The sequence below is a fragment of the Xenopus laevis genome, chromosome 2L, assembly GCF_017654675.1.
Source record: "Xenopus laevis strain J_2021 chromosome 2L, Xenopus_laevis_v10.1, whole genome shotgun sequence".
In the NCBI taxonomy this organism is placed as follows: domain Eukaryota; kingdom Metazoa; phylum Chordata; class Amphibia; order Anura; family Pipidae; genus Xenopus; species Xenopus laevis.
The window spans coordinates 189,705,265-189,731,387 of record NC_054373.1 but is presented as its reverse complement, the minus strand read 5'-3'; the positions used below and the strand labels follow the sequence as shown (position 1 = coordinate 189,731,387).

Sequence of the window (26,123 nt, the reverse complement as noted above, 5' to 3'; positions counted from 1 at the left end):
TAACATTGACTTCGGTAGGTTTTTAGATGCCGAACTAGGGGGTCGAAGTTTTTTTTAAAGAGACAGCACTATCGAATGGTCGAATAGTCGAACGATTTGTACTTCGAATCCTACGATTCGAAGTCGTAGTCGAAGGATGAAGTAGCCCATTTGATGGTCGAAGTAGCCCAAAAAATACTTCGAAATTCAATGTTTTTTTACTTCGAATCCTTCTCTCGAATTTAGTGAATGAGTATTGTCAGAGGCCAGTAGTACTATAAGTTAGTTTTACTAGAGGTTAGTGTATTAGTGTATTAGTGGCTAGAGCATAATAATGTTACTAGAGGTGAGTATTGTTAGAGTTAAGTAATGTTTAGAATATTAATGTTACTATAGGTTAGTAGTGTTGTCTGTTAGAGATAAGTAGTTCTTCTAGAGGCTAGTAGTGCTAGAGATTAGTCGTTTTTGTGGTAAGTCATTTTTCTTTTCATCTGAATCTGAAACCTCCCCAATTTTGTCATTCCTGTGCCCAGGGCTCACAGTGACATTTGGGAACATGTCAATAAGGATTTGGCTAGATGGGAATGCAGTGGAAGTGTTGGGATTGAGATGATTCCCAAACCAGATCCTGGATCCTTACTACACAGAGTTGGAGGTAGGGCTGGAGTCAACACTCTGATGTTCCCCTGGAGCAGTAGTTCAGGTTGTGCAAGGATTGTGTGAATGTGTGAATGTGTAGTGTGTACATAAGGACAGTGCCACAAGCGTGACCGGCTGCTGTTTGTTACTCGTGTTTGTACAGCGACACCTGAACATCCTATTGGAGAAGGAACAACATCTCCGGCAACTACTGGTCACACTGACATGTCTGGCCAATGGCACGACTTACTCCTTGGCTCTAAGGGCAGGGGACGGCTCAGCCTATAACTCAGCACCGGCAACTCCACGTACTCTCATACAGGCCACCTGCTGCTGTTTACTAGCCACAGCTACTGGGCAAGGCTGGCACTAGAATCAATCCACTGGCACACATTCCTGGCAAGGCACTGGAAGATACTGGGCAAATCAAGCATTGCCATTTATTGGTCTGGCTGGATACCAGGGAAAAGGCATTGGCACAGAATGCACTGAAGGCTGATGGGCAGAGACTGGTGCATATTGACATTGGCACTAAGGATCTTCGACCCCCTATTGCATCTGGGACACAAAATGCACAGCAATTAATAGGGGCACCTACTTCACTTCATCACCCTGGATGGGCACCACGATGCCTGGCACATCTGCAGCTGCACTCTTCTTGCTTTGCCAGGTAGGACTGAGAATGGAGGGGTTAGATTTGCAAGGGTGGGTTTAGGGAAGGTTCTACATGTAGGAGACAATCCCCCGATAAGGAGTGAGGAGACCACATGGCACTGTTAACCAGCAGATGACTCCACTATTTGCTACACTTAATAGGTCAGTTTTTGTGTAGAATGTTCCATGGTGTGTTCTATGTAAATCAGATTAATGTGACCCCCGTACCTTTCTGGGGAGCTGATACTGTCACTACTTCTGCTTTCAGAGGAGACAGGGGCTGGTCATGTAAGTACCAACTGTGTGTGTATCTTCTCTTTGTGTTTCATCCATGTGTTTTGTTTCAGTGTATTTCATCTCTCCTCTCTATATCTGCTCTGTGTGTATTTTCTGTGTATTCTCTCTCTTTATATTTATAACTCAAATACCGGATTAGTATGGTAGATGGAAAAGGCTTCTCAAACCTCATCCTGGTGACCCCAGGCTTGGGCAGCCTCCATAAAGCTAATGGCTAGCCTCCTATATTCCTACCATAAATCTCCCCATAAAGTTGCACACTTGTGTAGTTTGTGTCTCACTCTTTATAATAAACAGGAGATGTTGAATACAATGTATCACCAATCTGACTGGCCAAATCGATGAGGGAGAGTGTATTATTGAGAAGGAAATGAAGAAGGTTTTAATGAGTAATTACTTTGTTGCCCTGCAGCTTGTGGCGGCCCAACCTGGAATTCCCCTCGGATCTTCTCTTCAGTTTCTCAACCCACCAGACAAGGTTTCTGAGGGACATGTTGTGCAGGTTCGGTATCACTGTCAGGAGAGGCAGCTGGTACATGTAGATATAATTGCCTCATCCCTCACTGCTTCATCTGTGTCTGTGTTTAAGAAAAGATGGTCATGTGGTCCCGAAGAAGAACAGACTGTTAAAAAAATCCGCTTGGACTTCCCAGACCAGATGGTCTACAGAGAAGACTACTTTCTAAGGAATTCCATATTTGTCCATGATGTGTTTCTGAGAGCTTGGATATCTGATTATTCTCGTGATTATACCAGTACATCGGATTGGCTCTCCTACAACAGGGGGCTGGTACAGAAAATCCACTATGTTCAAGCTGTGCCCCCCTATAGCCGCCCCTACAAACCGCCCAGCAGATCGCTACGTTGGGACCAGCAGCTCATTTGGGACCTGAGAAAAGACAAATTGCCCCAGTGTCAGGCTGAGCCAGGTGGGTATTAGTGCCAGATGCAAAGTGAACAAAGCTCTGCTGTGGGGTATATTATAAAGTCTATTGCCCCATGTTATTTTCAGTTTATTAGGGTGGGGGGAGATTATATTAACAAACCCTGTTTTGTCTCCATAGTAAGTTCAGCAAAGAGCGGATCCTCAGATACTGGTGAACGTTCTGTTAAGTACCACCGAGGTTCTTTAGCTCTGTGATGTAAAACATGTGGCCACTGACTACTCAGGAAGACGTCACATTACATTTTCATGTTTACAATTTACAATTCATTAAAAATAAAATACAGGAAACCACAAACTTTATGTTGTGTAATAGTTTGTAACGAGTGTCAGTAAATAAGACATTGTTGGGTCTGGGTTTCATAGCATGGGGTCCACACCTGAGCATAGCGGGACCACATGGGACCATACTGGGTATCACTGCTAGTCCTTCTCTTATTTCCAGACTCAGGGAGGGAGGAAAACATTGGCTATTGTTCTCCAACTAATACTGATACCCACCTAAGATGACCAGATCATGTGAAATATTGGGGACCCTGATTCCAAATCAGCCAATCACAAATAGCTACTATCTGCATTCTACTCCATTCTCCTGAGCCTTGATTTATGTCTCTGCAGAGGTTGCTCATCTCCTGGAGTTTGTTTATGCATCAACTGGGGAGGACTTTGGGGTGCTGAGGACCCTGGAGCCATACAAGAATCTGGTTCTAGAGAGACAGAGGAAAGCCTCCATCAGCTCTCCACGGTAAGGGGCTTTTCTGCTGAGTACAGCCTCTTCTGGGTCACTTTATTTCCCTTCCAAGTGGGACAATCTGATTTACTTGGTTGGTTCAGTCTTTTTACAAAAATGTTTATAATTATGTATAAAAATAAGACAACTATCAAAAGTAATGGGGGTTGGGCTGTTCCTGTCAATGCTCTGATCACGAGCGAATATGTTTCTTGGGTTTTACGTACATGGAAAGATAAATGTGATACAACGTAATGTGTTTGTTCCACTGGAAAGTCTCAGTCGCAGAACCAAAAAGCAAACTCATCAAAAGACTATTACAATAAGGATTTTGAAATTCCAACAGACTATAAAATGTGTTAATATGGACTGTTCTTGGCTAGGGGATCTATCACCCCAATCTGACACCCTGTTTGCAGTGCAGGAGTAGTGATGGGCGAATTTATTCGCCAGGCGAAAATTTGCGGCAAAAATTCGCCGGCGTCAAAATTTTTTTTTCGAAAAAACGGACGCCGGCGCCAAAAACGGGCGCCGGTGTCGAAAAAACGGGCGCCGGCGTCAAAAACGAGACGCCGACGCCGTTTCGCGAATTTTTCGCCATTTCGCGAATTTTTCGCCATTTCGCGAATTTCGCGCGAAATTCGCGAATTTTCCAGCGAAGCTAAACGGCGCAAATTCGCCCATCACTATGCAGGAGTTTTCCCATGCAATGTTCATTGTGGAACCCAATCTCTTTTCTTTTCTATCAAGATGCACCTTCTCCACTTGGCTGTACCTACTGGAGGGCTGTTCTAGAGGGACCTGTGGCTTGTTGTACCATGTTGGTGATGATGGTGACTATTCTTCTCCATCTGTGCTTCTAAACAGTGAAGGTAACATGCGTTCTCCTGCCTTCTGTATCAGCCAATCACTTGTGTTTCTGTCCGGTGTCTCGGTTTTTTCTCATTTAAAGTCATTTGATTTTACAGAGGGATAGTAATGTTTTCATTCTAACCTCCTCAGAACCTTCACCCTTAGAAGCCTACTGGAAAAGTTCTAAAATGCTGTCTTACCGTCTTGCTGGTCGTGCTGTACTGACCTGCTTGCTGACCCTCTCTCTCTGCTCTGCTTTCTGGTTCTGCATTAGGAACCTACCCCCATCTCAGTCTCCCTACCCTGCTTCCTGGTCCTGCATAAGTCACTTACCTTCATCTCTGCTTCCTGGCCCATATCATGTCCATGACATCCATACTTCTTGTCTATGTCTCCCTTGTCCATGACATACTTCTTTTCCATGTCTCCCTTGTCCATGACATACATACTTCTTGTCCATGTCTCCCTTGTCTATGACATCCATACTTCTTGTCCATGTCTCCCTGTTCTTCATTAGTTAATGATACCAGTACAGATTTGTGGCTGAACTAATAAAGAATTTGATACAATAAATGTTTTCCCATGGATATATATATGTTTATGTCTATTTCCCATTAACCCCTTTTTCCTCTGCTCAGGTCAGTTGCATGTTCAGGTTAATCTGATGTATGGGCAAAACTATGCCTTTCAAAGTTTTGTGTCCCTACCCCTGAACCAGTGGTGCCAGATCCACCTCACTTTGGACAACTTTGTGGTAAGAAGATCAAGCTTGAGTCAACTGTCCTCTTCTCCACCTGCCCTTATCATTTTGCTACATGTATATACTTGGTATGATATATTTAGGAGGTGTTATCAGATAGGGAGTCTGATTATAGCGAAGCAGTGCCCTCCTCTGGGGTTGTACAGTCAGGTATTAGCCCTAGAGGTTCCCACTAGGTATCAAGCCAAGCAAGTTTAAGAAGATCATCACAAGCAGTTGGGTGAGTATCTAGAGATAAGTTCAGAGATATAGGGTGGGGCAGAGTAATGAACTGCTCTGAATATCATTTGTTAATTCTATTCTGAATGGTAGCAGAAGCCAGTTCAGGCATTGGCATGGCATAGAGATTGGCAGGGTGGCAGAAAGACTGGCAGGGTGGCATGGCAGAGTAAGAGCGGTTGCTGAGGTATATGAACCTAGAGCCAGTATTCATTATGGACTGGAGAGTTGCCACTGTGCCATTCTCTGGAGGGGAAGGTATATTCACCTCACACTAATTATGGAGCAATTAGAGAAAGATTTAATCACTCTAACGAGTACATTCCTTCCCTAGGCCAACCTCACAGTGATATGTGGTGACGACCCCCCCAGCATGATGTCCTACAGGTACCGTTATGGATTCTCTCCATCTCTCCAACACCCTTATCCAATGGTGACACTGGACTGGGGGCAGTCCCACCTACCAATAAGCTGCACTTCTGTTTGTATTTGTACTCCAGCCTGTTGGTCTCCATTAGATGCAGTTTTTTATATAGGAAACATCATTTTAAATTAAAAGTCAGTTGGATTTCTTCCATAGGATTTATGGCAACATTGTTTCCCTTTATTCTAAGAGACAGAACTAAATGAACCATTATCAATATTTCTTTTGACCGACTGCCTCAGGGGGCACTTGATACATTTGCAGTTTTATTTTTTTGAGTTGAAATGTCCCTCTCACCCTCCCACCACACCCCTATAGAATAGTCGGACTGTACCATTGTGTCACTATTTGCCTTTGGCAGCAAAAAGTTGTGATCCTGCAGAGCCACAGAGCAGAGCCACAGAGCAGGGCCACAGAGCAGAGCCACAGAGCAGGCAGTAGAGATTCTGGAGCTTCTCTGCAGTTTCAGGGGTCTAGTACCTCCCGGCTCCCTGGTGACATTACCCAGACTGGACACGTGTGCCATCAGCCTGCAGTCCTGGGCAATGTTAGATGAGGATGTGGAGAGATGTGTGTGGTATTAGAGTAATGTATATGAGAGAGGTGCCTGTCCCAAAGAGCTTACACTCTGATGATGAGAATTCATCTTATTGGGATACATAACAGTTTGTTTCTTCTTGTCCATCTGTAGATTCCCGAACAGCGTGTATCTGGATGAAACCGCGGGATACTTTAGTCTGACTGGATCCCAGTTTGTTTCTGGGATAATTGGGTTCCTGGGGCCCACTGTGTATTATAGGAACAAGATAACTTTCATTAGAAAGGTGAGTCCTGGACACCTCCAGCTACCACTGAGCTAAAAATCCCAGAAGTTCTGTTTTTAAGGACACAATGGGAGTTTTAGTAGTAGGACAGGTGGACCTGAAGAACCATAGACCTTATATTTTTGCCCTTAAAGCAGTCCATAGTCATTCATCCTGCTGTTTGATGGGGGATCTATTAAGCTTTGTCTCTTTTTATTTCTCAAGGCAAGTCTCCCCAAGCTTCTTCAAAGCCTCCATCTGTCCCACTGGCACAACATGTGCCGAGACTTCCGGCAACATTGTGAAGGCCGATACCTGTCCTTTCTGTCTGCATCAAGATTGCAGCCACCTCCAGGTATGGCAGGGTTATGGTAACTATGGGTGAGAGTACCAGGATCTCAAGGATTGGGCACCTTGTAGTGTTGAACTGACCACCTATAAGTCTCCCAGTTAAGCCCAGGCTTCAGTGGCACCTCTAAACTTTGCAGTCAGACAGCCTATATCCCCTCTCAGCACATGGGAGCTCCTCCCTACAGAAATTTCACATACAGCATCATTGTCCAATCAGAGAATGTGTGCTTCTGTGTTCTTGGGTGGAGCCCCCATCAGAAATCCAATTAGAACTATGGGACCCTGTACAAGTTATGTGATGATGAACTGGACAGGTCTAGATGTAAGAATGGCTGTTCTGTTTTCCTGGGGCAAATAACAGATGCAGAAGGGAGAGATAAAGTGGGAAAAAGAAGAATAAAGTGGTTTCAAGACAAACACACAAATCCCATGAGGATCATCTCCCTGGTAAAGCGGAACATCAAACCCAAATGCTGTGTGGTACCTAAAGCTGAACTGTGTTGTGCTGTTCTTGTACCCCCTGATCTTTGTCTCTCCAGGGACCTGCAGGGATGTGTTCCAGGAGCTTGTTTCCCACTCTAGCACAATATCTTCTGGACCAACGTGCACAGCCATGGAGGCACCCGCAATGCCAAAAAGAGCCACTGTCACAAGGCTTCTGAGACGAAGAGCAGAACTGGAGGGTGAGTGCACTCATGGTGTGTCTACTTGTGGGTGGCCTTTCCCTGATGGATGACCAGTAGGTTGTGTTTATTTTGGCAGGAGGGGCACAACTGAACATGGAGCGGATTGGAAGAGCCCTGTATCATATCTACATGAGGAAAGTTCTCTCCACCAATGGTCTGTCTCGTATGAAGGGTCTCATAAGCTTCTTGTTACAGGCCGGCTGTCTGGGATATCATCCTGCCCTGTATCTTGCCTCGGTTCTCTTCCAGACTGGTTTTGGGATTAAAATGGACCCATCCAAGGTAAATGTATTGTTATGGCCCGACTCTGTATCACTTGCCTTTATTTCTGTCATTGTAATGTCCACATGGAGGTTAAAGGGAAAGTTCACCTTCTGGGAACATCTCCCTGTGCTGTGAGCAAGAATCCAGTATAAGAGTTAAACTAGAAGGCATAGAAGTCAATAGCACGAGACAGAATGGACTTGTAGTTAGTGATAAGAAAGTCGGGATCAGGGGTTTAAATGGAGAGAATTGCCCAGGACAGATAAGCCCATTCCTAAATGGTTTCTCCCACCCATATTCCTAATACACACATACAGAGAAGGAATGTTCTATGCACACTATGGGGCAAATTCACTAACCTGCGCAAATTCGCCAGCGACGGCTTCGCTCACATCGCAACAGTTTGCCAGGCATTGATTCGCCAGGAAAACGCTAATTGACTGGAATCCAAAGTTGCGTCCTTGGTGCCGAACTCTGGCGATGTTGCGCTAGTGTTGGCTAATTTGCATACGGTGGGAAGTTAAAGCACAATGGACGTATATGTTGCAGTAAATACATTACATTACACAAGTCCAGGGAATCTTAATAAAACAAAATAGAGTTTTTATATTGCCCTACACATGAGCCCACTGTATAATTTAGGAAATGTATGGGGGATCCCGGGGTACCCAAAATAAAATTTATGGACTTTTGCAGCCTATCACCCTGAAAAAGTAAAAGACGCCAGCGTCTAAAAATTGAAGAAGCCCTATACATTCCATTGCACTTCGCCTGGTCTGAGCTGGCGAATGCAAGTTTGGCGGAACAGGTAACGTTCAGTAAAATCCCCATCTTATTGAATTTGCGAAGTAATGCTCTTTCGCCAGAGTGAAACTTCGCCTGGCGTAAGAGTGCGAAGTAGCATTAGAGTCTATCTCCTTCGCTAGCGAAGTTATGCCTGTGCCCGTTAGTAAATCGGCGAAGTGCCGAAATGACGTCAGGCTGGCAAATTTTGGCTAATGTTAGTCACTTTGCCCTTTATTGAATTTCCCCCTATGAGACAGGTGCACTATAGTATATGACTCAGGGATGGGCAAATTTTTGCATTGTTTCGCCGAAAAAATGACGCCCATAGACTTATATGGCGTTGTTCATCGAAATAAAAAGACACCCATAGACTTTAATGGGCGTCGGCGTCATTTCGCTGGTGGCGAATTTTTGGGGAAACGAAACGGGTCAAATTCGCCCATCCCTGCTCAGTACATAGAGTACCAGCAGGGGTTCATGTGAAATCATTACTATTCCCCTTGGATGTGGTTGTTTATTATGTGGATTTGCCCCCCGCAGGCTCTAATGCTCAAGCTCATTGCCGCACAGAAGGACGATCGTCTCTCGCTCATGTCTCTTGGCCACAAGCACCACATGGGTGGAGATGGTTACCCAGTAGACTACGAACTCTCTTACGCCTATTATGCCAATATCGCCTTCCAGTCAACAGAAGATCGGCTGCAGCCAAACAGAGACCAGGTACAGTAATTCCCATGTGGTCAGGGACTTAGGCAGCAGAAATTCTACTCAGAACATGGGCCCAATACTGACCCTATATCTGCACAGTCCTATGTAGAGAACATCCGCCTGATTGATGATGAAGTTCTAAAACTGCAGACAAAGGAGGATGATGATCTCTTCATGTGGCTACGATACCAGGCCAAGAAAGGTGTTATCTCTGCACAGGTATCGTTAGACTGGGGTACGGACTGTGACACTGACTGGTGTGGGCACTGAGATTGGCACAGGGACTGTGAGACTAAATAACATGAATACGGTGAGACTGGCACTCCCTGGAGCTCATCCCATTTCCCTGATACTTTCCCTGGTGTTTGCCTTTCCAGCAAAGTGTGAGCCGAATGTTGTACTGGGGACAACAGGGGATCTCCTCCAACCTCCAGGCTGCTGCTAAGTTCTATGAGAAGGGGGCCATGCAGCAGAAGGACCCAGTAATGATGTATGATTATGGGGTGGTGCTGCTCAGGGTAAGTATCTCTATCTCCCTGTCTGTTCTCCATTCAGTGATCAGGGTGGATTATGGGGACTGGGAACATGTTTCCATGAAGTGAGAAGTTTGAAAGATGATATTATACCCTGTCCTGCAAACACTTGTAGCTCCTCTTCCTCCCACTCCCACTATCACACTCACTACAGCCAATCAGAACTGACATATATTATATATAGATATTTATGTATATATATATATATCACCTATGAATTACAGGTCCTCTTGTTCAGTGACAGTTACTCTTTCTGTCAGTTCTTAAGAATAAACATCTCAGGCATTGGGCACATGTTTGAGAGGAAATAGCTAAAAAGTACCATAAGTATCTTGTACCCCAAACTTTCCTGCTTTCCTATTAGATTCAGGGGGACAGTGTCAATGTAAGATTTTCTCATGCAGGGCCAAGGGGTGAAGCAGGATATACCAAAGGCTTTAGAATATCTGAAGAAAGCGGCCGATATGGTGAGATCTCTGCTCTCTTACATATAAAGAATAATACCATCTGCAGTACTTACCTGCTTTCTATCCCTGACTACGAGCTCTACTTCATACTTCTGTGCGGAACTAGACTCGAAGTGAGGACACACAACCACTTGGCTAGATTATCATTACAGAACCCCACTGTATCTGAACTTTATTTGACCTATGACCTTACTGTATCTCAACTTTAATTGACCTTACTGTATCTGAATTCTGCCTGACCCATAGTCTTACTGTATCTGAACTCTGTCTGACCTGTGACCTTCCTGTATCTGAGCTCTGTCTGACCTTTGGCCTTACTGTATCTGAACTCTGCCTGACCCATAGTCTTACTGTATCTGAACTCTGCCTGACCGATGGCCTTACTGTATCTGAACTCTGTCTGACCCATGGTCTTACTGTATCTGAACTCTGCCTGACCCATGGTCTTACTGTATCTGAACTCTGCCTGACCCATGGTCTTACTGTATCTGAACTCTGCCTGACTTGTGTCCTTACTGTATCTGAACTCTGCCTGACCCATGGTCTTACTGTATCTGAATCTGGCTGAGCTGTGTCCTTACTGTGTCTGAACTCTGTCTGACCTGTGTCCTTACTGTATCTGAACTCTGTCTGACCTATGTCCTTACTGTATCTGAACTCTGTCTGACCTGTGTCCTTACTGTATCTGAACTCTGTCTGACCTGTGTCCTTACTGTATCTGAACTCCGTCTGACCTTTGACCTTACTATATCTGAGCTCTGTCTGACCTTTGACCTTACTATATCTAAGCTCTGTCTGACCTTTGATCTTACTGTATCTGAACTCTGCCTGACCTGTGTCCTTACTGTTTTTTATGACCTTTGATCATATTCTAGAGCTTTGTTCCAGCCATTAACAGCCTGGGCTGGTATTATGAGAGGTATGAGGGAGATTATGGGAAAGCCATAGAATACTGGGAAAGAGCAGACGAACTCTGGAATGCGGAAGCTGCCTTCAACCTCGGCATTATGTACTTTAATGGGTTTTATCCTGGCCAAGGCAGAAATTATGTAAGTCTCTATGTTTCCTTTGAGAATTCTGTAAAAAAGCATCTGTTGCTGAGCCAAGAGAAGTGACCCATAGCAAAAAATAACACATCTTCCCCATGGTCCCTGTGATAGATTTGGGAATTTTCCCCTAGGTCTCTGGGGCAAACCTGGGTTGCATCCCCTGTTTCTCTGGGATAGAGTTGGTTATTGCCCCTGAGTCTCTGGGACTAACCTGGGTATCATGTCCTAGGTCTCTGGGATAGAGCTGGTTATTGTCCTTGGGCCTCTGAGACAGACCAGGGTATCATCCCATGGATCTCTGGGACAAACCTGGGTATCATGCCCTGGGTCTCTGGTATAGAGCTGGTTATAGTCCCCTGGGTCTCTGGGGTACAGCTGGCTATGGTCCCCTAGGTCTCTGGTATAGAGCTGGTTATAGTCCCCTGGGTCTGTGGGACAATACAGGGAGAGCTTGACACAATGCTTCTGTTCAGACTGCAGCGTATCACTACTACCTGAAATCCGCAACCCGTGGTCACATCGATGCAGCTGTTCATGTCTCATTTTTCTGGATCAAAGGGATCCCTGGGCTGGTACCACGAAATCCTCGTGATGCAGTTGTGTAAGTGTCCTGCCATTTATTACTTGTTAAAGCTGTCATCCCATGGGCTGCGGCTGCTCATTTTGGAGAGTATGACCTCTGGCTCTATTTGCAGCTGATGGAGCTACATGGCTGGTATCATTCCCCCCAACCTTTGTTCTTCATTTCCCAGGTGGACAAAATGGGCTGCAGAGCAGAACGGGTATTTGGGGATGCAGTTACGGAAGGGTCTAGATGGGTATCTCAAGCTTTCCTGGTAAGTGGCAGTACTAATCACAGTGAAGGATCATGGGAAATAACACAGTTACATATCAAACCTGTCTGAAGGAGTTGTCCTTAAATGAACACAATAAATAGGACTTGTGTTATAATTACATTCTGTCTATTGTTTTATTTCTAAAAAATCCACGTGTTCCTATTTTTTTTGCCATTATAAAGCACTAATTGAAAATCTGGGCTATTTTCACTGAACTTATCACACCCCTTCCTTTATAAACAGGTACATTTGTTGCCGAGCTCCCTATCTGCTTTTAAACAAAAAAACCCTCACTTATCTAAGTAGCAGCCTTTGAGCAACTCATTATCAGGGGCATCTCGGCGGACTGGTCATTACTTTTAGCAAGTTCTGTGGGACAAGAAGTGGCAGACGTGAAACTGACTTCATATTCTTGTTTAGTGACAGAATGAACAGAAACAATAGACATTTCTTAATTAAAACAATTGCCACCAATTATGTTCAGCAGAAGCCCTATTTGTTCAGCTCCTGTTGAGAAGCAGTGTGTACTGTCCCTTTAAAGCTAAAGCCCCAGGAGACTATGTGAGACAGTTGCACCCAGCACTAACAATGACCAGTCAGTCACATAGAACTACAGCATTGAAGTAACAGTACTAAGGTACTTGTGCATTAATATGTGCCCAGCTTCATGCCCTAAATGCTGCCCTTTCCTGCCAGGCTGGAGTCCCTTCTCCATTACATACAAGCAGCAGAGGCCGGCTTTGAGATTGCCCAGTTCAATGCAGCGTATATCTGTCAGCATGACCCGGTGAGTCCCTCATTGTCTGTCACTTCACCCAGTGCCACCATCGATGGTGGAGAATATGGTGGAAGGGATATTGCAGCCGTGGCCATTAGAGGGCGCTAATTGTATGTTGTTTATTAACAGGACGGCCTCGTGAGTCGCTATATCCATACAGACTGTATGTGGAAATATTACAACCTGTCAGTGTCAAGTGCCTCCCCATCGTCCTATGGTAAGTCTGTCTGTCCTGTCATTGGCTCCTCCCACTGCTCTGATGGGTCACTTGTAGGGCATTGGTTGACGCTCTTCCCTTTTGTCTCAGCCCAGATCAAGATGGGGGACCTGTTGTACACGTCTCACATCAGGAGAAAGCGCAATGTTCAGGCTGCAGTGCAGATGTATAAAGCTGCCGCTCTACTGAAAGACCCCCAGGTACCAGACCCTCTTGCTCAGGATTCTTCTCTCTGTGATCCATGTGGCATAAATGTGGCAAACTTTAAAGCCACGTCACCTTGATAACAGTTATTCATAGTAACAGGAGAACATGCACAGGCACAGTAATGGTCCCTCATGCAAGGGCACAAAGCCAAGGGGGTTCCAAGGGGCTGTATGAGGGTCATAAATCCACATGGGCACCCACTGTTTTATTTAATTGTTCTGCAACAGAAATGTGGGTCCCCCTGACAGGAGCTAATGGGAATTTTGTGTGTGACATGGGGCCTATATATCATGAAGACTCACCTCAGCTCAATCTGATCTTATGGGTCCTGTTTTGCTGTTGCAGGGTCTCTATAACCTGGGTATCCTGGTAGAAGATGGGGTCCCAGTGCCATGGTCCACCCTTCATGAGCTGGGCTTCAATAGATCCACGTGCACCAATAACTACACCATCGCTATGGAGCTGTACAGAAGGTACGAGATGGAGCCCAAGCATACATCAATTATCATACAAGGATTATTTATATAAAATGGGAATAGTGATGGGCGAATTTATTCGCCAGGCGCGAATTCGCGGCGAATTTGCGCGATTCGCGAAACGCCCGCGAAAATTCGCGGTAAAAATTCGCCGGCGTCCAAAAAAAAATTTTTTCCGAAAAAAGTCGCCGGCGTCAAAAACGGGCGCCGGCGCCAAAAACGGGCGCCGGCGTCGGAAAAACGGGCGCCGGCGTCGGAAAAACGGGCGCCGTTTCGCGGATTTTTCGGCGAAGCGAAACGGCGCAAATTCGCCCATCACTAAATGGGAACCAACCACAGACAAGATCATGAGCTGTTTCTCTGGGGAACCATCCACCAACTCATTATCATTTCATCTGTGCGTCATTATATAAGATGGGTCTGGTCCTACACCAACCCAAATGTGGTTCCTGTTGGTATTATTACGTAGACAGGGAACCAAAACTTTCATCAGCTCATTAGTAGTTCCTCTTGGGTTTATTCTGTATATTGGGACCCCATTTTACAGCAACTTCTTAGGGGTTCCTCTGGTGATTATTATAGCAGTCAGGGCCCAAACCATTATTACATTTCTGAGGTTTTTCTGAGGATTATTCTACATAATTGGTCTACACCAAGTCAAATGTGACTCCTCTGGGTATACAACGTAGACAGGGAACCAAAACATTCATCAGCTCATTAGTGGTTCCTCTTGGGTTTATTCTGTAAATTGGACCAAAACCTACAGCAAATTTATAGGGTTCATCTGTTGATTATTACATTGTTCAGGGCCAAACCATTTGTCAATTTCTTAGGGGTTTCTCTGAGGATTATTCTATAAAATGGGTCTCCACCATCAAGTTCACCGCAATCCATTCGCAGTTCATCTGGGGATTATTATAAAGGAGAAAGATATTATTGCACTCGAAAGTGGTTTCTCTGGGCATTACTGTGTAGACATGGACCTAAAACTTTTATCAGCTCAAAAGTTGTTGCTCTTGGGTTGATTCTGTAGATTGGGGCCCAAACCAACAGCAAATTCTTAAGGGTTCCTCTGGTGATTATTACATTGTTCAGGGCCCAACCCATTTGTAAATTTCTTAGGGGTTTCTCTGAGGATAATTCTATAATATGGGTTTACACCAAGTCATTGGTGGTTGCTCTGGGTATTTTTCCATAGAATTGACCCTGATCCTTCATCATTTACATCTCCATTCAGGATGGGACTAGCAGTTCCTCTGGGGATTATTATAAAAGATATGGTGTGTAAGGGGGGAGGAAGATATTCTTGGGTAGTTTGAGTTACAGGAAGCCTTATAGAATATAAGTGTGATGTCAATAAAAATAATAACATGGCTGTTGTGCTGTTCAGATGCCGAGACCACGAGAGTGACGAATCGTACGTTCCCTGCAGCCTGGCTCTCATCAATGCTCAGATACAATATATATGGGCTTTCCACGGCATCCTGCTCAAGGTAATGGGGTTCTTCTCCAACCCCCATGTTCTCCCCTTCTAGTTGCACAGTTTTACATTTCTCACATTTGGCTTGTGATATAGATATTGGGTGTTAACTTGCCCATTAGTTAGAGACTATTTTTTAATTCACAAGGCCCTGGGGTTGAGCACCCACTAAATTTAGGAACATTTTGGGGGTCCCTTCCCAGGAGAAACACAGCTGAAGTCCAGTGCTGATTGGGGGTCTTTTTGTGTTTCAGTGTTCGAGTGCAGCGGCCATTGCCATTGTTACGGTGCTCAGTCTTGTGACTATTTTGGGGAGATTACGTCAGGGAGCCCTAATCCAGCAGCAATCTGTATGAGACTCCACCGCCTGGGAATGATGTGGAGGAAGTACCACGATCTGCAGTTCCAGAATGTTCTATAATATTGAAGCCCCTCATTGTTCTGCCGCTCTACACTGTTCCCTAATGGGGAGGGCCCCTAATAAAAGGCTGTTCCACATGTTCCCATAATACGAATTATTGGCATTATAGGTTCTGTGCAGGGAAACCAATAAAAACAATACAGGGATGGGATCTGTTATCTGGGGGTACCAAAAAAGACAATATAGGGATAGGATCTTTTATCCAGAATGCCTGGGATTAGGGGGTAAAAATAAAAACAGTACAGGTATGAGATCTCGTATCGGTAATACTTGGGCCTGGGGGGAGATTACTAATAAATACAGTATAGGTATAGGATCTGTTATCTGGAATACTTGGGACCTAGAGGGGTGCCAATAAATAATGGTGTGTAAGGGTTTTCCATCATTTGGATCACGTCACCATACTTTAGGTTTAATAAAAAAAAAAACACATAACATGAAATAAACCCAAGGTACTGCCTTATTATTACAAAGAAACTGGAAACTATTTTTAAAAACGAGGACTATGTGCTATGGGAGATGTAATTCAGAGCATTCTGGATATTTTATGCCTGTATGTATGGCCTGGGGTCACTCAGTCGGACACAGTATGGGAACTTAACCCCCAGAAGGGCCCCCATAGTTGGACAGATGCTCAGTAAATATACAAATCCCATATAACTGGGTAAGTGACACCAGTGGAATGCTGGGAGTCTGTAATCCAACACTGGCTGGAGGATCGCAGGTGGGAACCCCCCCCCCCGTCTTCCTTTTACTTCCAGTTCCTCTGTTTGGCAAAGCAAATCAGCAGTGACTGGGCCACAGAGCTCACACTTGTCCCTTTGGGTTTCCCTGGGGTCTGGATTGGCAATTGGGGCCAAAAAGTGTAAGATGCAACATATAAAAATGCCAGTGATGGCTCATTAATGAAGCTGTTTAATTGACATAATGTCATGAACCTTATAGAGCTCAGCCGTGGATACAGCACAAGAGATGGAGACAGAGTTAGACCCATCCCAAACTTGTGAGACCTGAAACCCGAAGCTTCAGATGTGGAGACAGTTACCTCACAGTTGTGTTTCAGGGAATGTCCTGTAGGTGTGAGAGCAGCCCAGAGGCTTTCCTAGGGGCAATAAGGGCGATAACCCCAATTCCTTGTGCCGTTTCAGTGGCTGCACCTGCAGTTACACCAACCGCTCCCCTATTATTTGCCCAATAGACACAACTGCTTTAAGGGAGTTTATTGATGACACTTAACTGGTGGCTCTGGCAAAGACCAGTAGGGCAGTTCCCACTCATTGGGTCCTACTTGTAAATATTGTCATCACTGCAGGCCTGTAGGACCGGGCCATGTATATTGCCCTCTAATTTGTATTTATATGTAACACTGTAAACAACAAATGCAATAATTTTGTAAAAATGGTCTTATGTGACCAAGCTCAGCTCCCACACAGCAAACCATACTGAATATAAATGGAAATTCACAAATGTTCTGAGCTCACTGTACCCCCCAATTCTGTTCCCCTGAGAGCCAGAATCACCTTCCACCCATGTCGTCACTGATCAGTTTGAGCCCCTGTGTATGATTTATCCTCTTCATCCGTGTGGTGCAATAATTACAGATGTATATTGGGGTGCCCCCACCTCTGTATATCATTTCTCATGGGATGGGTATTGAGTTTCCCTTTTTTTGAGACATTCACCAGAATTCAGGGCTTGTAGGTTGTGGAGCAGATATTGATTCCAACTGAGATGTTGCAGGAGACACTGATGGGGCAAAGTCACTAGGCCACTTGGGGGAATGGCTCCAGCCAATAGGAATCAGGGGATCAGGGTAAGAGCAGAGCCCCCAGAGGGTCCCATAGGAATATCAGCCAACAGATCGGAATAATCTTCAGAATTTCCACCCTGGGGCCTGTGGCTGGAAGAAACAAAATACAAATATTATAGTTAGACTATATGAGGAATAAAGGGAAAGTGCATTTTATTTACAGACCAACTGCAACATCACCAAAGGGTATGAGCTGCCGGTACAACAGACATGAGGTCTGCAGAGAGAGAAGATAATTTAGCAGTCATTATTTCCTGGGGTTCAGGTGCTAGAGCCCAAGAGTGCACCCCTTATATTTAATCTAAGGAGAGTTTGTGCCACGGAGCACCAAGTGCCAACCAATAGGACCCCCCACGTCTGGATGATGCACAAGTTAGGTGATGGGTGGGGGGGGGGTTGAGAGGAGTAAGTTCTTCCTCCCCTCTGACACTTATTTCAAGTTGGGAAAAGCATTAAAAACTGTATTTTTTTTTTTTTGCTCTATTGGGAACACTGTGTTGCCATTACCTGAACTGAAAGGGCACCACGAGGCTTTGCATCTTCTCTCTGAAAAAACAAGCACAAATATTAACCACTTCCATTCCAGCCGGGCAGTTACTGGCCTCACCAATACCCAAGTATTTTAATAGTTAAACAGTACCATTTTATTATGAATAAAGATGTATTGTCACCCTATAGAACCCCCCCCCCCGCACTGTTTTCAATGAGATTGGGTTGGTTCAATGGGTTGCCTGGAATCCCAGCTCAACCACAATATATCTGCATATATCTGCATATATCTGCATATATCTGCATGCTCACTGGTATCCAGCTTGGGGAGTGGATGCTTTCATAGGGAACATTAACTTGGTGGAATCCAGCACAAGTTAAATGAAGAGATGGGGAAAAGGTCTACTTCTTGCATCTTCTCTATCTGGTTCAGTGACCACAATGCACAAGGAATTTGCCCCACACCAATGTTCTTAATAACAATATAAACCCTGGCACTACCCAACAGCCAATGTGAGGTCAATAAAGTAATTCCTTGTCATGTCTTCCAAGTGACAATGTGTAAGCATTAAACCTAACATCTAACTCACCATGGGAACCAGCATTGGTGCCCATGGAATTCAGTAGGTTGATGAACGGGTTTCTCTAAAGGTGGAGCAAAGGTCCAGACAGACATGTGCAACACTGACTCATTGACTTTGAATAGAAAGTTAAACCTCACCTTTCACAAACTCACAATTGTACACACTGGACTTTTCCACAGACTGGAGAGTGATGATGTTTTTTCTGCTCACTGTATTGAAATCGGTGACTTTGAATTTCTCAAAGGGTGGGATAAGGACTTCTTCCTCACCGGGGAAGAAAGAGAAGTTCCTGATGTTGACCCCGTAGCAGGTATGGATGCTAAAGAAGGTGTCTTCTCCAAAGGACAAAGCGCTCTGATCATCCTTTGATGAAGATGTGAATTGGCCAAAACGGACTGGTTTCCTGGGCTCTGACTTTGATCCGGACCCCCTTATTACCTACTAGAGAGCTTTAGAGAGTTTTTTGATTTTTTTTTTTTTAATTTCTATTTTTTATTCTTTTTAGCTGTTTAATTTTTTTTTTATTTTTTCTGGCAAGTGGTTGATATTCCACGAACAATTTCCAACATCTGAAGCTGCCGCTCGGTCACGATAAGTAATGTCAGGACCTTTAAATTGCAAGTGTTTCTTAAATAATACTCTCTGGAGCTGCCCGTCTCGGCCGCACAGCTCTCACTTCTGGAAAGATTCTTGGAAGGGCCCACTTGCTGCGTCGTAGGCAAATAGATTTCGCCAGCTATAGCATACCTGGTCCTTAAATCCCACGAAGAGACCAACCATCAATTTCCCTTGTCTCTCTTCCCATTGGTGAAGGTGGCCAGAATCCCAGGCTTCAGGCAAAGTCCTAATGTTTGAGGAATACTCGTTAATGTAGATAAGGTAGATTAGTAGAAGTTCGGCCTCGCGATGGCCTCAGTGCACTTTTGTACTGATCACATAAAAGAGGGTGCCATGTATCCAACAGCAGACGGTCGCATACGTTTATGATAGTGAAAGGCGGTCTCTCCGCTGTACATGTCCGAGCTCCTCGACTCACTGCGTGATACAGTACGAGAAACTATGACAAAGCATCTGGTCTGTTGTCCTGTTACCCAGGTAACAGACTACCAAATTAAAGAAATTTCTAGTACTTCACTCGGCATGCACTGTAGGTGATCTCCATATTAGCACGCTTAGGATGCTAAACACCGTAAACTGGAATGCGTGTGTATGCTCTGTTCTTCACTTATAGTGTCCCATCCCTTACCATTCTAGGTTCTGCTGTGTCCAACTTCTCATATTACCCTCGCTTGTCGATTAGGCCACCCTACATATCGCTAGTCCTGTGTGCGCCATCCTACGTTCCTCAATTGCCCGTACTGCTCAAGTTAGTATCGATATGTGTATCCACGTTCTTCTTCTCGACTCGGTCTAGTTCTCCACCCTTAATATCAATTTCATGTCTTGGTATGTACTCACTCGTCTTCCCTCATCGCCATATCCCACTCTTTAATTGTGATGTCCTGTGTGTGCTCTCAGCTTTAGCGTTTACCTCATCCTCTCTATCATCCATTTACTGTGTGAATATTCACTGTTTCGTTGTCTTACCACTTGCTCATATCCTTATACATGATTCCCAGTAGATTAGTAGTTCAGTTCTGTGGATTGCTTCCTACTCTATTCTCCACTCTCATTCCCATCTCCTGACATTTTAGTGCTGTGGCTTGACTTCCTCACTCTCATACCCTCATTCTCAATCGTAGTTTGTATATTTAATGGTCTGCACTATATAGTTGACTACTCGTCGTTCCGATATTCTATTCCGCAGACTCTACATCATGCTCTGTGTTGCTCCAGCTCTCGTTAACCTTTCATCTGCCCACCTATTCTATCTGTGAGCTTGTGCCACTCTATTCACATCGACTTAGTATGTAGAGAGCACTGAATGCATCGGAATCACATCTATAGCTGATTATTACTTAGTTCTGCTAATGTGTTGTCACAACGTATCTACTGGCTCCCTCCATTCCCACATCATTTAGTCATTTCAAATGTTCTCGTCTGTAGGCTCCAGCTCTCTGCTATCCCTGCATCTCCCATCGCCTACTATTCTATGTCTCGATGATCGCTCATCATGTGCGCTCGTTCTTAACCTCATCCTCTACGCATCCCAGACATTATGATGGTTATGTGTGCTCGACTACTACTCTTCTCCTCCATTCACCTACACCTACTATCATGTCTGTGTGCTCCATTCTCTTCCCTACATTTCTCACTCTATTATTCGATGTTCGGTTGCTTGTCCATTCTCTCGACTTCCCTCATGTCCCACCCACATTTCTTAGGTGTATGATTTTTCAGTATACGTGCTTGTGTGCTCGCACTCATGTCTTCGTGGAGGTTGTTCCCACTGTATTACTTTGATATTTATGCTTGCATGTTGCCACACTTCATTCACCTCATATTTTCCTCACTTCTCATTTAAGTTCTGTATACTGTGCTCCCACTCTATACTGACCCTATACATCCTTCTCCAATTACGTATTATATGATAATTTAGTTCTGTAGTGCTCCACTCTTCTTCCCTTCCATCCCACTCTCTCATTTAGTTCTGTTTGTGCTCCACTCTCTTCCCTCATTCCCACTCTCCATTTAGTCTGTGTGCTCCACTCTCTTCCCTCATTCCCACTCTCCATTTAGTCTGTGTGCTCCACTCTCTTCCCTCATTCCCACTATATATTTAGTCTGTGTGCTCCACTCTCTTCCCTCATTCCCACCCTACATTCATATTTCTGAACTAAACTCTCATCTCTCAATTCCACCCTGCATTGTAGTCTTTGTGCTCCATTTTCTTACCTCATTCCCACCCTTCATTCTAGTCTGTGTAATCCACTCTCTTCCCTCATTCCCACCCTTCATTCTAGTCTGTGTAATCCACTCTCTTCCCTCATTCTCACCCTACATTCTAGTCTGTTTACTCCAATCTCTTCCCTCATTCCCATTCTACATTCTAGTCTGTGTGATCCATTCTGCTCCCTCATTGCTTTCCAGTACCCTCTGACCCAATATCATATGGTTTCGGGATGCACCAAAACCTGGATTAGTTTGGGATTCAGCTGAATCCAAGTCTTTTTCAGCAGGAATCAGATTTTGCTTAATCCAAGTGCCTGGTTGAACCCAAATCTAAACCTTCATTATCAAATGGCTTTTGTTCACCTGAACAAAGGGATTACAATTTTTTCTTTTCCTTTTAACATTTCCTTGTCTTAATTTGTATTTGTAAATTAGGGGTTGGATTTAATTCTGGATTTGGTGGAATCCAAACATAATGGATTTTGTGCATCTCTAGTATGTTTTGTTCTCAACTGTCTTCTCTATCACTTGTTTTGTTATCCACTCCTTTCTCTTCCAACGTAATGGGCCTTCTATGCTTTGTCCATCATACTGTATGTCCCATGCCATGCGTTCTACTCGAGCTGTCTCCTATACTCTACTCACTCCCACATTGCTTCTCACATAATGTGCCCTTTATACCCTACAATCCCATTCTATTTGCCCACTTGTCTTCCCTTGGAAGGAATTATTTTAATAACTGCATTAACATTTTGCCAAAAACCAATAATCAGTAAGTGACTGTACCTCGCTGGGGTGGATGAGTGACAGGGTGGAGATCAGAGCGAGTGCCCAGAAGATGTTGGTACCAGGGCTTCCAGCCCCCATCCTGGTGGTACAATTCTATAATCACAAGACAGTCGCCAGTCAGATTTCCAGTTGTTTGATTACAGATATAGCCCCAAACCAAACACAAACCCAACAAACACACACAGACTGATACAAGGCAAACCCTATAGAAACCACAGGAGACTTTCCTTCTAATAGATCTGGTACCTCTTCTGCTCTTTGCACATCCCCTATGTACTGACCCAGCCTCTCCCATACTCACACTGTACTACTATATGTGTAATCATCACAATCACGTGGCTACTGGTCATGTCCCCTCAGCTAAATATTAGTATTGGACACAGTGAGGTCACACTTGTGATATTATTCAAGTCATGAAATGGAATGATAAAGTGGCAGTTGTGGGATCATGTAATATACAGTATATACTCTTTGCTATTTCATATAATGTTATAAACATTTTAAACACAAGATAAACTTCCAGTCACAGTGAATAAATGAATTATCCCAAGACAAGTTGTATGTCATATAGTAAGAGGTCGATGCAGTTACAGATGATTATATGGGGTGCACATTGCATATTTATTGAGGGGCATCATGGTCTCCAGTCCTGGGATACACACTTACTGGGATACACACTCACTGGGACACACACTCACTGGGATATACACACTCACTGGGATACACACTCACTGGGATATCCACACTCACTGGGATACACACTCACTGGGATATACACACTCACTGGGATACACACTCACTGGGATATACAATCACTGGGATACACACTCACTGGGATACACACACTCACTGGAATATACACACTCACTGGGATACACACACTCACTGGGATACACACACTCACTGGAATATACACACTCACTGGGATATACACACTCACTGGGATACACACTCACTGGGATACACACTCACTGGAATATACACACTCACTGGGATACACACTCACTGGGATACACACTCACTGGAATATACACACTCACTGGGATACACACTCACTGGGATATACACACTCACTGGGATATACACTCACTGGGATACACACTCACTGGGATATACACACTCACTGGGATATACACACTCACTGGAATATACACACTCACTGGGATATACACTCACTGGGATACACACTCACTGGAATATACACACTCACTGGGATACACACTCACTGGGATACACACTCACTGGGATATACACACTCACTGGGATATACACTCACTGGGATATACACACTCACTGGGATACACACTCAGTGGGATACACACTCACTGAGATATACACACTCACTGGGATACACACACTCACTGGGATACACACACTCACTGGGATACACACACTCACTGGGATATACACACTGACTGGGATACACACACTCACTGGGATATACACACTCACTGGGATATACACTCACTGGGATACACACTCACTGGGATACACACACTCACTGGAATATACACACTCACTGGGATACACACTTACTGGGATACTCACTCACTGGGATACACACACTCACTGGAATATACACACTCACTGGGATATACACTCACTGGGATATACACACTCACTGGGATACACAATCACTGGGATATACACACTCCGTGGGATACACACTCACTGGGATACACACACTCACTGGAATATACACTCACTGGGATACACACACTCACTGGGATACACACACTCACTGGGATATACACACTCACTGGGATACACACACTCACTGGGATATACACACTGACTGGGATACACACACTCACTGGGATATACACACTCACTGGGATATACACTCACTGGAATATACACACTCGCTGGGATATACACTCACTGGGATACACACACTCACTGGAATATACACACTCACTGGGATACACACTCACTGGGATATACACACTCACTGGGATACACACTCACTGGGATATACACACTCCGTGGGATACACACACTCACTGGGATACACACACTCACTGGGATATACACACTCACTGGGATACACACACTCACTGGGATACACACACTCACTGGGATATACACACTCACTGGGATACACACTCACTGGAATATACACACTCACTGGGATATACACCTCACATGGATACACTGGAAGATACACACCTCATGTCACTGGGATACACACTCACTGGGATATCACACTCACCTGGGATATACAACACTCCGTGGGATACACACACTCACTGGGATACACACACTCACTTGGAATATACACTACTGGGATAACACACACTCACTGGGGATACCACACACTCACTGGATATACACACTCACTGGACTATACCACACTCACTGGGATACACACACTCACTGGGATACACACACTCACTGGGATACACACACTCACTGGACTATACAACACTCACTGGGATATACTACACTCCACTGGGATATACACACTCACTGCGGATTACACACACTCACTGGGATACACACACTCAGCCTGGAATACACACACTTCACTGGGATACACACACTCACCTGGGATATACACACTCACTGGGATAATTACACACTCACTGGGTACACACACTCACTGGATATACACACTCACTGGATTACACACACTCACTGGGATTCTACACACACTCACTGGCAGAATACACCTCACGGGGATACCACACTCACTGGGGATACCACACACTCAACTGGAATAACACACTCACTGGGAGACACACTTAACTGGGGATACTACTCACTGGGATACACACACCTCACTGGAAATATACCACACTCACTGGGATAACACTCACTGGGATATTACACATCTCACTGGGATACCACACTCACTGGGATATACACACTCCTGATACACACACTCACTGGGATACACACACTCACTGGAAACTATACACTCACTGGGATACACACACTCAACTGGGATACACACCACTCACTGGGGATATACACACTGCACTGGGATTTACACACACTCACGGAATATACACACTGACTGGGATACAACACTACTCACTGGGAATACACACTACACTGGACTATACACTCACGGCAATATACACACTCACTGGATAATACACTCACTTGGATACACACACTCACTGGAACTATACACACCTCACTGGGATACACACCTCACTGGACCCACACTGCACTGGGAATACACACTCACTGGATATACACCACTCCGTGGCGATACACACACTCACTGGGATACACACGAGACTCGACTAGGTAGAGGTACACTACACTGGATGGGATACACACACTCACTGGGATACACACACTCACTGGGATATACACACTCACTGGGATATACACTCACTGGAATATACACACTCACTGGGATATACACTCACTGGGATACACACACTCACTGGAATATACACACTCACTGGGATACACACTCACTGGGATATACACACTCACTGGGATACACACTCACTGGGATATACACACTCCGTGGGATACACACACTCACTGGGATACACACACTCACTGGAATATACACTCACTGGGATACACACACTCACTGGGATACACACACTCACTGGGATATACACACTCACTGGGATATACACACTCACTGGGATACACACACTCACTGGGATACACACACTCACTGGGATACACACACTCACTGGGATATACACACTCACTGGGATACACACACTCACTGGGATACACACACTCACTGGGATACACACACTCACTGGGATACACACACTCACTGGGATACACACACTCACTGGGATATACACACTCACTGGGATATACACACTCACTGGGATACACACACTCACTGGGATATACACACTCACTGGGATACACACACTCACTGGGATACACACACTCACTGGGATATATTTAGGTTGTGTCCTTGGAGGATTCCCCAATCCTGTGCTGTTTTATATCAGAGCAGCCTCTCCCTATATATAAACTGCAGGATTTGTAGAAAATAAAGTGAATAACTCGGCCATTACCTCTTCTCCTGTCTGTGTGTCCTTCTCCTTCTCCTCCTCCTCCTCCTCCTGTG

The 26,123-nt window shown here is 44.7% G+C and overlaps 2 protein-coding genes across 2 annotated transcripts; one reads left to right on the top strand and one right to left on the bottom strand.

Annotated features, from left to right (window-relative positions):
- Window positions 1–328: 328 nt before the first annotated feature.
- On the top strand, window positions 329–16,445 carry LOC108708799 (protein sel-1 homolog 3). The gene is made up of 23 exons (XM_018247835.2): window positions 329–1,288; window positions 1,982–2,498; window positions 3,131–3,257; window positions 3,993–4,114; window positions 4,733–4,848; window positions 5,408–5,460; window positions 6,189–6,321; window positions 6,526–6,655; window positions 7,191–7,334; window positions 7,414–7,619; window positions 8,928–9,107; window positions 9,195–9,314; window positions 9,473–9,613; window positions 10,033–10,095; window positions 10,971–11,144; window positions 11,618–11,745; window positions 11,897–11,980; window positions 12,677–12,767; window positions 12,888–12,975; window positions 13,066–13,175; window positions 13,528–13,655; window positions 15,049–15,151; window positions 15,393–16,445. Exons 1-23 carry the CDS (start codon window positions 1,235–1,237, stop codon window positions 15,492–15,494), a joined length of 3,114 nt encoding a protein of 1,037 aa, XP_018103324.2. The 5' UTR covers window positions 329–1,234; the 3' UTR covers window positions 15,495–16,445.
- Window positions 16,446–16,457: 12 nt separating this feature from the next.
- Window positions 16,458–26,123, bottom strand: art1.L (ADP-ribosyltransferase 1 L homeolog; the record flags this gene model as incomplete). The annotated part of the gene is given in 8 exon segments (NM_001110739.1): window positions 16,458–17,459; window positions 17,877–17,915; window positions 18,580–18,856; window positions 18,858–18,882; window positions 18,884–18,888; window positions 22,057–22,058; window positions 22,060–22,156; window positions 26,071–26,123. Coding segments are annotated over 7 exon segments (522 nt in total), but the record flags the coding sequence as incomplete, so codon positions are not given.